The sequence below is a fragment of the Azolla caroliniana genome, unplaced genomic scaffold (assembly GCF_043228905.1).
Source record: "Azolla caroliniana isolate FFs.n. ecotype wild unplaced genomic scaffold, voAzoCaro1.0.p SCAF_5, whole genome shotgun sequence".
Lineage (NCBI taxonomy): Eukaryota > Viridiplantae > Streptophyta > Polypodiopsida > Salviniales > Salviniaceae > Azolla > Azolla caroliniana.
The window spans coordinates 20341150-20358911 of NW_028230440.1; the positions used below are offsets into that span (position 1 = coordinate 20341150).

General features: G+C 42.8%; 1 protein-coding gene across 1 annotated transcript; it reads right to left on the reverse strand.

Annotated features, from left to right (window-relative positions):
- Nucleotides 1-11233: 11233 nt before the first annotated feature.
- Nucleotides 11234-17416, reverse strand: LOC147864387 (respiratory burst oxidase homolog protein A-like). Its single transcript, XM_087320166.1, has 15 exons — nucleotides 16525-17416; nucleotides 15500-15659; nucleotides 15367-15415; nucleotides 15164-15277; nucleotides 14657-15079; nucleotides 14173-14559; nucleotides 13419-13514; nucleotides 13187-13302; nucleotides 12985-13087; nucleotides 12822-12892; nucleotides 12496-12664; nucleotides 12191-12412; nucleotides 11970-12098; nucleotides 11806-11884; nucleotides 11234-11693 (listed from the first exon to the last, which is right to left on the reverse strand). Exons 1-15 carry the CDS (start codon nucleotides 17381-17383, stop codon nucleotides 11584-11586), a joined length of 3087 nt encoding a protein of 1028 aa, XP_087176292.1. The 5' UTR covers nucleotides 17384-17416; the 3' UTR covers nucleotides 11234-11583.
- Nucleotides 17417-17762: the final 346 nt, after the last annotated feature.

Here is a 17762-nt window from a genome sequence, read left to right on the forward strand (position 1 = left end):
GCGGCGACGCGTGCTACGGAGGAGCTGCATGGGGCATGCCCGAATATACTCGTAAAGGTCGGTGACGTCGAGATAGATCAACATTTCTTCGTGCAGGAAACATCCTCTCACCCAGTGATTCTTGGCGAACCATACATTACAGCAGCATGCATGGAGACGAAAGTGCTGGACAACGGTTCGGCGTACAAGCGCGTAAAGAGCCAGGACGGTCGGCATTCCGTCCAATTCATGACCGTACGACCGAACCATGAGAGGAATCGTGAGACCCTCGGCGGCGGCAGCCAAGGGGATTTTTAGAGAGGGCTATCAAGGCGTGGGGCCGTAGTAGTCCGGACGTACTGGAACAACCCCACACATGTACAGTAGATAGGAAATTTTGGTTCTCTAAAAACGGAGGTTGTACTATAACCGGCGTCAACGGCCAGGAGAGGAAGCGAGCGGAGGAGCGGCTCAGGGGATGCGGAGTCCTCTTCCTCGACGAAGACATCACGGCGCCGTGGAGGTGGTCTCTTTTGACGACACCTTCGGCGAACTGCGAAAGGTGATCGGTGAAGACCTTAGAGAAGACCGGACTGTTCCGGTAGGTTCAATGGGAATGTACGAAGTCATCACGGACTTCGGGGAAAGGATCGGGTCGGATCGGACGGCTCGCGTGGATACAAAGTACAAGACTGTGGACCGGAAGGTGAGGCCAGTAGCGGCACCCTTACCGGAGGGCAGTGAGGAGCGGATAAAAGGGGTCGCATCAGACCCCAGTTTACGAAATCCGGCTGGCATAGGGCATTGGTTCACCGACATAACGCTACGGGAGCTCAAGGTTGGTGGGGGTGGCTTTCTACTGCTGGCGGAGGAGGATAGGTTTCAGAGAATGCTCAGAAGGCATGGGAAAGCCTTTGCGTTCTCACCGGAGGAGATCGGGTGTGTGGACCCGACGATCGTCGAACCGATGGTGATCTTCACGGTACCGCATGTACCGTGGAATCTCAAACCGATTCCAGTGCCGAGAGCTCACATCCCGATGTTGATGGAGCTTCTGAAGCAAAAGGTGGAGATGGGCATCCTCGAACCGTTGAGTGCCCCGTATTCGAATCGGTGGTTTACGGTGCCGAAGAAGAACGGCACGCTGCGCTTCATTCAGGACCTGCAACCAGTCAACAAGGTGACCATCCGTAACGCAGGAATCGGACCGACCATAGACGAGTTCGCGGAGGCCTTCGCCGGAAGGTTGATTTACTCTGTCAGTGATCTGTACTCGGGGTACGATCAGTTCCAACTAGCCGTGGAGAGCAGAGACATTACGACGATGCGGACTCCTATCGGTCTAGTGCGGATGTGTACCCTACCACAAGGAGGGACAAACTCAGTGGCTCACATGGTGAAAGCGATGAACAAAGTGCTTAGGGATTGTATCCCGGACATCACCATGCCATTCTTAGACGACATCCCGATCAGGGGATGCCCGGTGGAGGAAAAGGACGAGACAATCGGACCAGACGGATGTCGGAATTTCGTGGTGACTCACATCGAGGACTGCGAGAAGGTGCTGCAGAGACTAGAAGGCGCGAGGCTCACCTTCTCTGGGGAAAAATCAACCTTCGGACAATCGGAGATCATGGTCGTCGGGCACCTATGTGGACCCTACGGTCGGAAACCGTCTCCGGCCAAGGTTGAAGCCATCTCCGCGATGAAGCATGACTGCGATTCGGTCACAGAGGTCCATAGATTCTTGGGAGCATGCACGTTCTACCATATCTGGATCCCACACTACGCACATGTTGCGGAACCCCTCTATAGACTATTGAAAAAGGGGTGTAGCTTTGAGTGGAGGACGGAGCACACGGAGTCGGTACGGAGACTAAAGGAGGCGCTTACGGTGGCGTCGGCTCTCCATAAAGCGGTTTACGGCAAGGATGTCCCCATTTGCATGACGGTGGACACGAGCCCGACCGGGATCGGGTGGGTAATCAGTCAGGAGGATAAGGACGGCGTACGATTCCCGATCCGGTTCGGGGCGAAGGTATTGAGCAAACGGCAGCGAGGATACGCCCAAGTTAAGCGCGAGCTTTGGGGTATCGTTTCGGCAGTCAAGGCCGACAAGGACTATCTGTTGGGGACGGAGGTGATCATCGAGACGGACTGCCTACCGATACTCGACATGGTTTCCAGATGCGCGACGCCGGACCTAGCAATGCTCCGGTGGATAGCGTACATTAAGTCCCTGAACCCGGAGATACAGCACATCTCCGGAAAGGATAACGCCATGGCCGACATGCTTTCGAGAGCAAGGTTCAACGACGAAGACGGCATGGTTTCGGATGACAAAGAAGTCGGCGAGGACTTCTTTGGGTCGGCTAAAGTAGCGACGAGGGAAAGGGACACTCCAGCGCTTAACGAATTTGACGAAAGCAGGTACAATAGGGAGTGGCTCCAAATCGGGAGGTTCCTACGGACAATGAGGCCGAACGCAGCATGGACGAGAGAAGAGGCGAGCCGGGTACGGAAGAAGGCGTACCGATTCTTCCTGCGGGACAAGTGCATATGGAGGCACCCAAAGAAGAGAAACGGCATCCCACTCCGAGTAGTGACAAAGAAAGAGGAACAGGAGGGACTACTGGCGGCATTTCACGAGAGTCCCAGGGCCGGGCACCGTGGAACGTGGGCCACGTTCGAGAAGCTGAAGGAGAAGTACTAGTGGTCGGGGTTGTACCAGGACGTGCATCGGTTTGTAAAGACTTGCGAAAGTTGTCAGATGCACTACATCGTCTGACATCGGGACGAGCTACACCCGACCTACCCACCTATGGTCCCTTTCAAGTGGATGGTGGACTTGGTGATGATGCCGATGGGGGTAGGACATATGCGATACCTGGTGCTTGCACGGGAAGACTTAACGAACCAAGTGGAAGGCCGTGCACTGCAGAACAAGACAACCGCGGCGGTATGCCGGTTCCTGATCGAAGAGGTAGTGTGTCGGTACGGGTGCGTCGGGAGGATCATGGCGGACCGGGGAGAGCTAGATGCGCGGGAAGCTGAGGAGTTGTTCGACCGGCTAGGCATCAAACTTTCCCTCACTAGGGCGTACAATCTGGAGGCGAACGGAAAGGTAGAACGTGGGCACGAGCCGATCGTAAAGGCGTTGGTGCGTGCATGCGGAGGGCAGGTCGGGAATTGGCCGCGGCTCCTTCCTTACGCACTATGGGCGGACCGAACTACGCACAGTTCGGTGACAGGGTTTATGCCGGCTGAGCTGATGTACGGATAGAAACCAATCATGCCGGTGGAACGGACGGTTTCTTCATGGGCGACAGTAGATTGGAAGGACGAAATGAGCCGGGAGGAGTTGCTAGCGGCGCGGATTCGGCAACTCGAGCGGAGGCTGGAGGACGTGAAACAGGCGAAGGAAAAGCTACGAGCAGCAAGGGAGCAAAACAAGACCCGGTTCAACCGGACGCACCGGTTGCGACCAACGAAGATTGAGGAAGGCGACTGGGTCTTGGTATACGACAGCAGCCTCGACAATTAGCACAAGGCGGTGCGAAAGTTCGCTAGGAGATGGTTCAGGCCCTACACGGTGACGAGCGCGAACGACAACGGCACGTACCACCTTGCAGAACTCGACGGGACACGGTTAGCGGTGCCGGTGGCCAGGAAGCGGATCAAAGCGTTCAAGAAGCGGTTCGAAGACGAGCCGGAGCCTACGAGCGGGAGCGACAACGACGATCAATTTGGGCCCGACGGAGAATTTGGGAACGACAAGTGAAGCCGGTTTTCTTCGGTATCTACCCGTCTCTGGCGCATGCCGGTGGATGCGCGGTTTGGTGGGGGTGGATGTCGTGAAGAAAACCGGGCATAGGCGGAATCGAAGAAAAAGGCGCATGAACCAGCTTTTACACGGATGGGCGCATGAATTGATATTTTGAGATTTTGTACATTATTCATAAATGGATCGGCTGATGTAAATACTAAGTAGTACACATTTATTAAGGGATTGTGCGTATCTCTGTCGAAAGGGACAGGGAATAAAGCGGTTTGACTAGGGAAAGAGGCACCCCCTTTTTTTGGGGGAACTACTTAAGGAGAGGGGAGAAGGAGGAAAAGGGATCGCGTGTTGGCGAGGAGGAGGGGCTGCTGTAGAACCGAGTGCCGAGCTCTCTCTCCTCCGATCGTCGTTCTCTATGGTTGTCTGGAGTTCGCTGCCTCTGCTTCGTGGATAGCTCGTGTGCTTCCAGCAGAGTCTCTCTCTTCCCTTTTTCCCTTTTGTTTCTTCAAGTCGTGTGGTTGTCGTCGGTGTGCGTGAGTAGGACCCCGTGTCGGGTCCATTGCCGGGTCGCCGGTTGTAACTGTTCGAGTTGTAAGCTATTGACTATAGTAATCGGATTCATGTTTTCTTGCTCTTAATCTCTTCCTGTGTACTTGCAACTCTCTCTCTCTCTCTCTCACTCTCACTCTCTTCTTGGTCCAAGACCCCCGTGGTCCCGCCTCTTCCTACACGCGGACGCGAAACTTCGCAACAACGTGCACCTCCTAGAGATCTCTCAGGCGGTGGCTCGTACAAGCCGTTGTGTATTAGCCCTAAGGGTTTTGGTACCGTCTCGTAGTGTATAGAGTGTGGACTTCATGTATGCTTCACATACATGCAGTGCTCATAGAAGTCGAATTCCAAATGTTGAAGCTTTAGAATGTAGCCAAGTGTCGTAGCCTTTCAAGCCCTATTTGTGACATGTAGCTGAGTCGGCCATGCCACAATGAAGATGTCGGCATTTCGGCTACCTTTAGTGATCCCTCCCAACTGTACATTATAAGAGGGTACAAGTTATTGTACTTCACGCCATGGCCAATGTGCAGATTTCCTTTCGAAATTCACCATCACGACTCACTCAGTGTAGTCTTATACTCCTCTTTGGCCAGCATGTCCATGGAGATTAAACAGTTCCTCATTAGATCGGGTACGTGTCATACTTGGTGTAGGGTGATGATATTTCATCCAACGATTTGGCACTCCTATGCATTGCCATGTCGGACCATGTTAGCATTGGTCGAATAGTCCGAAAACCATTCTTTATAGGGGATTACATGAAAGGTGGCGCCCGAATCCAACATCCATCTTAGTGCATCTTGTGCAGTATACAGGATCTCATTGGTCAATGTGCCTTATAAAGAGAGGACCCCTCCCAACGATGATCCGGCAACATGAATTTGGTTGCAGGCTGAAGGCTGGTTCAAGTCGAAAGAGCCTCCATTCCGATCAAATTTTCAGCCTTTTCCCATCTTGTTCAATGACCAACAATCGGAAACGTGGTGGTCAGCCTTTCTACAGTGTGTGCAATAGGTGTTTGAAGGCACACCTCTCGACTTCGACCGTTGGTTGTCACTTCTCCTTGTTGACCTGCTTTGATCGCTGCCAATCCTCTGAGCCATTCCCCCAAAGACGTGAGCTTTGGCACTGTCGTGGATGGTGAGTCTCATCGACTTTCTTCGAAGCTCTTTGAATAGGACCACCCCGATCGCTTCATCCAGCGTCAGCTTCGTCAAGTTGCTGGTCACAGTGGTGCATAACAGTTCCCAACTCGTCAGGAGGCTTGAAAGGAGTGCAAGCGCCTTGATTTCTTCTTCGAAGTTTAGGCCTTGCGAGGGAGGTCGAACAACACATGGCTAAAGATGTTGATATGGGAGGTTGTCGGCTCTGACTCCCTCATCTTCATATTGAATAGCTACTGAAGCAAGATGAGTTTGGAAGAGCTAGACTTCTTTTTGTATATCGATTGAAGCTTCTCCATAGGGTGAATGCAGAAGACTTTTTAGCCATGTTGAAGTAAATGTTTTCTGTTAGATGCATTCGGATTGTTGATCTCGTGACTCATCAAGCAACCGCCATTCCTCTGTTGTCATCGTTGACGGTCAGTTGTTATGTTGATAAGCTTTGATCTGGCATCTGATGATCAGCACATCCTGCATCATCTCCTTCCATAAGGCAAAGTTTTTGTTGTTGAACTTTCTGATCTCACAACCTATGTCGGATGTTGAGGCCATTGTTCTTTTGGAGATCTTTGTTTGGCTTGATCCATTCCTTCAGTATTCTACCTCTTCTTATATCGACACTACTTGGTTCCAAGATCTCTCTGATACCACTTGATAGCGCTTATAGTGCCTCATCGACTGTGGTGTGTAGTCGTTTAGTCGACTATGGTCGACTGTTGCGGAAGCAAGTGTGGCTCTTGTTGTTGTGAAGCAAGCATGAAGTGTTGTGATCATTGTTCTATTTCAAGATATACACTGAGAGAAAGACGGTTACACAGATGTTAGCAAAAGAGAATATTTGTATTAACATTCGACATCTCCTTGTACAAAGAGGAGTACCTCTTATTTATACTTGAGTGGGCTTAGCCCTAACTCAGAAGGAGATTTCACCTTATAAGTACAACGCTCGAAAGTAGGACTTTTAGCCCACCATGGACAAGGTAACATTGTTGGGGCAGTAAACTAGTAAAACTATGAGATACACAAGGAGAAGAGGAGGTAAGAATATCTTGTCACTAACGAGTGAAACATCGCTTACGCATCCTTTACAATCATTCTAGTCACATTGTAGGTAAGATATTCATTTAGGTAAAGTGCCAAGAAAGGAGAAGTCAACAACAAAAGGTTGAAGTACATGTGGCAAAACTCAAAACATCAACTAGGGAGGGGCCAATAATAGATGAAGTAGTTGACAAGTGTCATCATTAACACATCAGGCCCAAACCATGAAGGATGAAGTGAAGAAGAGTGGGGATGTACGATAATGATCGATTGAATTCCGATAGTTCAAGGAATGTTTCACAAGATAAAGCTAACAACTCAGAGCCCAATGGAACAAAATGTGACAAAGAATGAGGACATGGAATGTGGGGGAGAAGTCCTCATACAAGATTGAGACGAAGAGAAGAGTGGACTAGACATAAACCTAACATGTGCGTCCTATTCACATGAGACTATTGCCCATATGGCAACACTAGTCGGCCAAAACACAGAAGTGAATGAAGCAAGGAATCTCAGGAATAAATAGTTTTAGGCTCGACAAGCACCAATAAAATTGCAAACCAAAGCTCACAATGCTTTCAAGTAGGATGATGAATGTGAATGGAAGTGAAATAAAACCCTCCAACACCAAGACAGTAGATGATTAGGGATGAACCGAACTCAAATCACATGGCGAAGCCTGCAATGAGTCTTACCATTGATTCATAAACGAGTCGGCAGGTGGCTCGTGAAGGCAAAAAGGCCAAAGATCACAAATAAATTAATAGTTTTCTGTCACTAATAGTTTAATTATTCATTTTCTATGATTGACAATTTGATTAACTTTCGAAATTTTGGTTGGTTTGAATGTCTAGCCTTTTGTAAATTTAGTGAGGTGGCTAAATCTTCTTTTTGTTTTCTTTGTGCCTAATACTCATATAACATAAGACGTCTATAACACTCGGAACCTTGGGGACCACTTGCCCTTTTCCAGAAATTCTTGTGCTTTTCATGTCAAGCCTACATTGTAGCTCTCAAATTATATTTTTTTAATATTGAATTTTGAATGACTAACCTAGGGTTGGCAAACACAAGTCCCTTTCACAAAACAAAAGTGTCAAATATTGCTTTTTTCACCAGGTAAGTTTGTTGCTTTTCAATATTTTTTTTCTTTTTATTCTATTTATTTTGGTTTTTCTATTTAACTAGATATTAATTTATATTGTAAGTTTTTCTTGACTTAAGAGTCTTTTAATTTTGTTCTGTACTAGGCTTCCATATTATTCAAATAGGATAACAAGATTATCATGTGCATATGCAGGTTGAAGTGTGCACAAAAACACATCTTCCTACAAATGAATAAAAGGGGAATTGTTTCTTAAATTGAACATCACATGGACACAAGGGCATCCTTCCCCTTCTAAGAAGTGTTCACTCCATACCTAAGAGTCAACACAGGTAAACAACTCGCTCCACTTTTGGGCGTCATTGTGGCAAAGCTTCAAGTAAATCAAAAAGTCACTAACAAGCACCATTGTTATCCCAATTTCAGAGAAGAATATCTAGAGAAGGTAGTTCAAATTAGAATGGCAAGAAGTAGAATAGTAACATGACAATTACCTACATGTTTATAACAACTATGTTTATCATTTACTAGAGTTACATGCCGTCATATGTTTCATACTTAATTCTAATGCTACCAATAATCATATGGAATTTAATTATTTTTGGTTGAGTTTATTTATGTTTGGTGATAGTTTGTTGATGTTAACGATGTCGTTGATGTATAATTTGAGTATGGATTTCAATTAAGGGTCAATACTTAGTGGATTGGGGCCAATGTTTAATATTATAAATTTGCAGTAATAGTTTGCAATGATAGTGGTGTTTATGTTAATGTATGGTAATTATGTATGAGTTTATGTTAATGGTATCTTCCATGGATTCCAATACGAACCTTTATGTGAAAGACCCTTAAAACGATGGACATGGAATGCTCATTGGTGTGTAAAGATTCTCCCATTTAAATTGTACAATTAGAGAATTCAATGTTGCATATAAAGTGTGAGGGTATAAATGATTGTGGTTATGTAATGGTTGGGTAAAGGACCTGGCATTAAATATATATGATTAGGAAATTCATTGTTGTGTGGTAGATATTTGTATGTGCCATGGATGGGTCACAAAGAGCGAAAATAAGCCAAATTGTTAAAAGCTCACTAACGTACATAAGTGTTTGCATCTTGAGTTAGTGAAGCTCACCTACCACTTTTTCGCCAAATCAATATGCCCTTGTCGTACCACATAATGTTGATACGCAATGACACTTGTGGAATCTCAGACTTCACATAATTATTCTAGGGTTTGTAAATTGTACCTTTCACCTTGTTCTTCAACCTTACTTGATTTGATTGATCATTTTTTTTGCCTATGAGAATTACACCCTTAGAGTCCTTATGCTAGTATGCAATGACTTGCATCAAAGTTCTAACATTTATACTTTCTAATTGTCATGGACCTCTTTCTCATAGAGTTCTTAAAAGATTTGTTATATTCCTTCTAGTGTTAATACTGAAGTAATTAATATGTTTCAATTGTTGCATTGATTTGCAATCACAATCCTCACTTATTCCAATTAGTGGTGCATGTAACAAATTCTATCTTCTATTAACTTCTCTCTCTTTTTGTCCTCACTTGTACTAATCTGTAAGCTGACACGTAAAGTTTTGTGTGAACTTGTTGAAAATGACTAAAATAACATAGTGTCTTTTAAGATATCGTATGCCTCTTTTCTCTTCATATTGGTGATGTTTCAAAAACACAAAACATATGAAAATTATCACATATCTTCAAACTATTACAATGGAAACTATTGCAACGCCATTCTTGTCTAAATGGAGTAAGGTTCAATGTTGAGAGCACTATGCATTCATGTTTGTTGGAAAATCATAAATCATATTGTTCTTCAACTTACTCCTCTTATGATACCAAGTTGTGTGTGATTGCGATTGCCAAGGTATTTAAATGATTGATACAATATCCTTGTACTAGTATGCCATATTAGCATGTTAGAAGAGTGAATTGGTATGAAGCTTAAATATAATGCCCACGCAATTTAGCTTGACCCGTGATCTTCTTACAAAGTGTTTTATTGACCATCTAATTATAATATCATTGCCTCTAAATTGGAATTCAATAGACCATGCAAAAATCAGATCATAATCTAAAATTCAAAAAATAGATCAACCATCTTCTTAAATAAGAATTTACCAATTATCTTTATCATGTAGACCATGAGTTCCATGATGAAAAAATAAGGTAAGAAACTTATGTGTCTAGGGTCTATATCTAACTAGAGATATCATTTGTGGTTTTAATATGATGACAGTCAATATATAACTCTTTAATTTACACAAAAGGGTTGCAATTTCTAAGGGTAAGACAAAATAGTCTATTGTCATGCGTTATTTCATGCATTCATGAGACCTTGTTGGGTCCTATGACACATGAAATTGTTTCCAATTAGTCAAAAGAATTCACATGAATTATGGGTAGCATTTTCATAAGAAAAATTTCACCGCGTTCGTTATCATCAAGCATCACAAACTGTCACATCATTAATGAGATGTCAAACAAGTATTTCTTGAAAACCCAACGTAATATTTCTTCTCAATTACATAAATCCCCAAATGAATATTAAGCCTTCACCCACTTCCAACCAAAAGTAACGCATTCATTTCATCTATGGTTGGCAGGAACCTAAAGTTGAAGTTATTGGGGAGGTTTATATCACACACAATGATGGATGGACCATATCATCAATGTATAACAAAAGCAAGATAACTAAATATTGAGAAGGAGAGTGGGAGATTGTGGAGGAGCGTTATTTTGGTAACTTTTAAACCAAATGAAATCCCATTAACTTCTTGAGCCACTTCGAAGTAGAAGGAATGTTCAATCACCTTAATAAAGAATAGTATGAAACCTCTCTTTATCTTTTAATAATCTTGCTTGCATGTTGCTCAAGTTCCCTCTTATTATAGAGCCTATAATGTTATTCCTATCGAGAGTAAATTGCATATGCACAAAAATATTGGTGGGGCGAGGGGCGGATAGGAACCAACCAAACGACGAAAAAGGGAGCAAGAAATTGATTTTTGTGTCTGAATGAGATTTGAACTCAAGGTGTTCTTGTTGTAGGGAATGTGATAATATGATAGAGGCCCCCAAGATGGACATGGTAGTTAATACAGTTGATGTCTCCAAGGAGGACTTTTTCATAATTTTCCATTACTACCCAAAACTATACTGAATACTTTTTCATAATGGATCAACTCAGTTAAATAAGATAGAGGCCCCCAAATTGGACATGGTAGTTAATACAGTTTATGTCTCCAGGGAAGACTTTTTCATAATTTTCCATTACTACCCAAATCTATGCTGAATACTTTTTCATAATGGATCAACTCAGTTAAATACTGTTGGCAGTTAATATAGTTAGTTGCTGAAGCATTTGTTTTCTATCATTTTAACTCCAACAATACAGAGAAGGAGACATAAAACAACGAATTCTTGGTTTGTTTCATAGCTCCATTACAACAAACAAAACAAACAATTGCAGAGGAAAGAAAACGAATTATTTTTATTTATTCTCATCAAACAAAAAGGAATTATGTGTAGGGGAAGACAACAATGTCTTTTCTTCCCCTGCACATATGTATATGTACACCTCAAATAATATATGTTGAAAGAAAATTAATAGGTAATGCTAGAACCAATGGACTTGGTTGGGTGATTAATAAACAATAGATAAGCCAAGTTTCTGAGGAAACAAAAAGGAGCAAACAGAACCCAATTGTAGGTTTTGTGAGCTCAATTTCTTCCTTATTCAGAAAGTGTTGTTTTAGGGTTTAGGGTTTGGACTTTAGATACTAATAAGAAGCATGTGTTCTATTTTGTTGAGCTCTGGGTTTTTAGTATGTCTATTTAGTTCAATATGTTAGAACTATATGACACTTCTCTTGTAAACAAGATTTTAGGTTAAAATAAAGGGTTTAACCGTAATGGGAATATACGAATCCTGTTCTAGAAGTTCTCTTTATGAAATTCAAATCTTGTGCTGGAAGAATGGTTGTAAACCTTGACTAGATTCTCCAGTTCCTTTGCAAGCATCAATGGACCACAATAAAAAACTCCTGTTTTTTTTTTTTTAAAGAGGCAAAATGTGAGAAAAACAAACCAAAAACACTTGAATCACTAGTGAGAAAGCTCATAATATGAGATGGATGATTTTTTAACATTGCATACCAATCGTCGATCCTTTATGGATATTCGCGACCCGAGTGAATACTTTCTTCCAATTTGGTCTCGCAAAGTGGGTCCTCACCTGCCATTCCAAGTCATGACTTAACCTGAAGATCCTCCCCAAAATGTATGTGATAATGTATGTATAGTTGACAACAAACACCTACCCTGGTTCCTGAGACAATGTCCACCCCATTCTTAGCATGGTGTAAACTTTGAACCATCATGATAAGTGCAGATCTGGCATCACCTTCTTCATACACACTTGTTAGGTAGTTATGCATCTCAATAACCGCCTGCATGATAGTACATTCATGAATCAAGACCCATTATCCTTCTAGATATGCATATTACATATGCATTTACATTATGGAGTTCACTAACTAACCTGGTAATCTTTCTCAGCGACTTCGTTCATCACCCCCCGAAACCATTCAAAGGAGCCTTGCTCCCTTGTGACCCAATAGAAGTATGCATTCGTAGGACATCGGTGTTTCTTTTTTTTCTTCGTGTTTGCATTACTCTCTGCAGGTTTCGTAGATATGGGAGATTCCAAAGAACTGATGCTCGAGTTCGAACTTGAGATTGACGTACAGCTAGTACTTGAATCCTACATGAAGTTATTTGAATCAGATATTTGAATGCAATTTGTAGATACACCATATCAGAGTTACTAGATACAAGTTCACTAACATGTATGCAAGATTGCTGATCTGTAAGCTTGATATCATTCAACATATCTTTCAAAATACTGATGAAAGGGGTTGCTCCAATGCCAAGTCCAACAAGCAAGAGGACATCATACTTCTTATAATCCTGTGCTGGGGCCCCATAAGGCCCATCTATACGAAGTCTTGGAAATCTGCAAAGGAATATAAAAATATTGAGCTAGGTAATGTGAAGTTCTTATGTTGTATGTATGTATGTATGTATGTATGTATGTCTGTATGTATGTATGTATGTATGTAATATGTATGTATGTATGTATGTATGTATGTATGAGGGACGTTGAATCCTACCTAACTTCAGCTCCATATTTGCATTCTGCTCTTAGCAAGCCACTTTTGCCAGCAACAGGGGGTTCCATTATCTGCCAAAACAAGACTGATTTAGATCTATCTTTATGTTCAACAAAATAACACAACTAACGAGCTGAGCTTGGCTGGGTCTCTTAAAGCTCACCTCTGAGAAGATTCTCTTCATTTCCAGAGTCCAATCACCACAAGTCCTGATGTGAACACTTAGGACATCATCTCCTGGGGCAGAGGTAAGGGAGAATGGATGCCTGCATGAATAAAAACGGGAAATTGGTGAGCAAATCAACCTCTCTGGAAGTGTGTTGAGTTCTTGGAAAGAGAATAGGATTATATAAGAATGTCCTAACCACTCGAAGGGTGAGACATCTGGGCATTGCAAGAATATATACATTCCACTCTTATATTTGAATCCAGGAGGCTTTGCCATATGAAGGGCTAACACATTTCCAGGATAAACAGCAGCCTACACTCATACACATTTGAATGAATCAAAATCTACAACTGAATAGATGATAAAAACATCAGACATTTGAATTTATAATGAACCTTGAATTTCACTGGAGCATATGTAAGACTGACCTTAACCACAGTAACAGTATAATAACCGGCTCGCAATGCTCTCAATATACGCTCTCCTGCGTATAGAAGAACTGGACCAGCCAAATACATCCATGTCTGTTGAATTGATGAATTAGTTAAAGAATTTCCACTTACCATTCAATATAGAGGTTGTAAATACTCTGTATTTTCAGATTTTCAACATGGACTGTAACTAAGAAGTGAATGAATTCCTTTAATATAGGCTATAATTTCAGCATAGAGTCAGATCAATTTGTTCGGTGGATTAAACATAGACACTGACTACCCTGCTCAAATATTTTCACTCATTCAGTATGAAGTTCCAATTCTATGTTTTCCATACTCACATACTATGCAAACCCTTCCTTGATATACCCCCCCTTATTATGGTTAAATATACATTGGGTTGCTGATCTTCTTTGGACTGCTTCCTTAATCAATTGTTTCGCCATTCAGCATGAAGGATTAAATTAGAAATTGAAATACAATCTAGATACAACCAATGATTGTCGAATGCATATGGGTTGATGATCTTCTTTAGGCTAAATGGAGATATTTTCGGTTTCCCAGTCCAGAGTGATTCCTTTCTCAAGTTCATTAATTTGATGGTATTTAAATCTAATTGAAGCTAATTAATCAACTTGTCAATCCATATAATTTTCCCTTCAGCTTGATACGGATTATTTCTTGTATCACAAGAGATTACAAACGTGAACAATGAGCACATAGGTTTAACAGAAGTTTGTGACCATACCGATTTCTGCACCCAATCATGATTGAGGTACAGACACATCGAGTGAACGATGAGCAACACGTAAACAATCGAGAAGAGATGGTGTGAATACCAAAAGGCATTGAATCCTGTCATTCTATGCAACGGCCATGGCAGCTTCACCAAGTTCCTCCTAAACCACCTTGAAGCTAGAACAAATGCAATGACCATGAGCACTACCATGATCACTCCTGTCACACCCTCTACACCTTTCAGTAAATCTAGATAAGTTGGTTTGACATGGCCAAAATCTGAGCCTAAGTACTTCTGAAACGTTTCCTCATCGCTTCGTATCAACCGAGGAAAGTCACAAGTCATGTGAATTCCAGCATGCGCGATTACACCGATGACTATAGCCATGGCAATGGTCTGCGAACATTTAAGAAAGATTATGGACATGGCATTTTAACTGATTCAATCAAGCCCTGCAGTCAATGGCAATCTGCCTCCAGAAACAGTAAACTACCTTGTGGAAATTGATGTTATCATCGAAGGGAACAATCGTGCCGAGAAAAGTCGAGCGAAGCCACGTGATTGTATTTCTACATACTGGCAGAAGGATGAGAGCCATGTTGAGTTTTAGGGTTTCGGCAGCACCTTTGGCAGTACATACACAATAGCCCATTATCTGAAAAGGTGCCCTGTTTTTGTATTGAAAGAACTTCCATGTGAATAGAGCAGCCATAGCCAGAATCCAAAGGCCCATCACCCACCAGCGCTGCCAATTCTCGTCCAATCGGTGTATTGCGGCCATGGACAACCTATAGAAGACATTCCTTCTTCTCTTAGCAGGCAATGTCTGGCTTAGGGTTTGGCTATAATTACTCCCAGTGTCTTGTCCAAATTGTTCGCAATCTTTCCCTTGAAGCAGAGCCTCAAATTGCCAAAGCTGCAAATTCATAGCTAATGTATGATGAGACAATTGTATTATATCAAAACCTATCCAGATGAAGGAGGTGTCAATGTATGTTACCTCAATGTAGCCAAGATTGAGGGGATCAAGCTCTTCCATTATTAGGGCTGCATACTCCTCTGCTTGGTCTCTAAGTTTTAAGAGCTGATTTGCAGAAGCACTCAATGCAATCACCTTTGGGTAAACCAGAAAAAAGAAAGGGTTAGAAACCTTTTTCAGATCTGAAACACACCATGACCTAAGTTATAATACTGATCACACACCTCCTTCACCTCTTCTTCTGTAATGCGTCCATCCGCATTCTTGTCACACCTGTGCATTGATTCCAGATCACACAAAAGAATACAAAAAATCAAATAGAAAATTGAATGATATATATGGAGCGAGCTCCCTTACATATCGAAGAACATTTGTATACGAGAATCGAAGCTTTGATTCGAGATCCTCGTCCAGAATTCTTGAAGTTCTTCCAAAGTTATCGATTGCAGCATAAGGCCTCGTCTTCGAGCGAATGCATCGAAGAGTTCGGTCGCAAATTCATCAGAATCTTTCATTCCTGAGAGAGTATTTGCAAACATGTTATTTATATCAAGTAAACCCTATTTCTTAGATCCCCGCAGAGTTATAGTGAAGAAAAGGCACAGACTCAACAATAATGAAAGACATTTACGGTGATGAAACAATGAGGCTTCTGGATTTCAAACAAAATAACTATTTGATTCAACCATGATCTTCATCCTCCCCGAGTGAGCACTTCAGTCGTGTTGTTTGTATCAAGTAAATTTCTAAAACCTAATCAAATCGCACCGTAGTTGTGACGGACAAAATGAAGCAGCTTCAATTACCACATACATACATGTTATGCAATGGATTAATTAAGTCAGTCGGAAGAGCAGATTACATTAAATCTCTACATGCTACAGGCTCTGCTTCATGTTTTGTCTCTACATAAATCCAACCCTAGAGGCACTGATTCAATAACCACACACATATCGCGTAATGGAGCATGTATGGTATCTTACAGATGCAGTGGCCGAAAATCCATCCTAACGGTAGTGATTCATGTTGGTTTACATGAATTAAACCCTGATCAAAGCAAAGCGATGGGATGAAACCAGTATCGCATGCCATATAATGGTATTTCGGCAGGTTACCCATGTAATCAGCCGAAATCTACTGCAGAAAGTAAACCCGAAACCCTAATCAAAGCATAATTTTGAGCTTCTTAACTATGGATAGAGCCAAAGATAACCATACCGAGAGAAAACCAAGACCTAAAATTGCTAGCGACTCACATTGTGTGTGTAAAAGAAAGATCTAGAACCATAATCAGATCGTAAATGTTGCGATGATTAAATGAGACACTGATTCAATCACCAGTAACTACATATACTGATCTGGATTAAGGTTATGCTTTTTACCGATGCAATATCCAAAGTCAGCCCGTGCGAGGAGGCCATCGGTTGAGGCAAGCTGATAGAACCGATCCTCCACAGCTTTCCATTGAGTATCAGAGTCGATCTCTGTAGTTTTGCTGAAGAATCGGAGGCTCTCCAGCGCAAATTCAGTGCTTGATTTGCATCGTCCTAGGGAGAAATCAGTCCCTAACATCTGCGAATATGGCTCATTCCCTGAGCAGTTCCTAATCTTAATGCTACTAGAGCCACAGCTATGGAAAGCTTGAACATCTGAAGAGATGATATTATTGGAGCCATCGCTGGCACTAGGGTTTCGGAAACAGTAGGTATCTTCATTGTTAGAGGAAGAGGTAGCATTGGAGCAAAGCTGTTTGATGAACTCATTCATTCTCTGGGAGGGAGAGCGGTTAGACTCTGAGAAGAGACCTTTTGATTTCTGCTTCGTGTGTTTGCTGGAGGCGTGGATTAGGTTCAGAAGATGTGATGATGATGATGATGAAGAAGAAGAAGAAGAGGCTCTCTTCGTCTCTTCTCTGCACAGGTCGGCAAGGGTAATCGTATTCGTATTCTGATGTCTGTTGGGATCCACCATAGCCAGAGAAGACGAAGAAGGCGAAGAATGGCCTTGCTGCATTCCTCGGGTGAGAAGCAGCGAATCGTCGTCTCTTACATCTACGGTCAGCTCCACCATAGCCAGCCCCTCTTCTTCTTCTGATTCTGCTTCTGCTTCTTTTTCCTCCTTCTCTTCTGTTCCTACCTTCTGAGGAAGCTCGGATCCTGCATGGGCCCTGTCAATGTCGATGACTCTCCTCCTCCTCCTCCCCAGATCGAATGAAAAGGACCTACAATACGTCTGCAGCATTACTAATTAACCTGACGGGATCAGAGAGCTGCTGCTTCTTCGTCGTCTTTCCTTCCTACCTGTTACAATGCGGACCATGATGGAGATACACAGAGAGGTGCAGAAGAAGCATCTGCAGGAGGGGGGGTATACAGGCACATATATATATATATATATGCAATTTGTGTGGCTGAAGAACAATCAAGCTCGTTCTGCAATGCAGTAGATTAATGCAGTAGATTAATGGAGATCTCTGCAATGCACTAGATTAATGCAGTAGATTAATGGAGATCTCTGCAATGCACTAGATTAATGGAGATCTCTGCAATGCACTAGATTAATGCAGTAGATTAATGGAGATCTCTGCAATGCACTAGATTAATGGAGATCTCTGCAATAC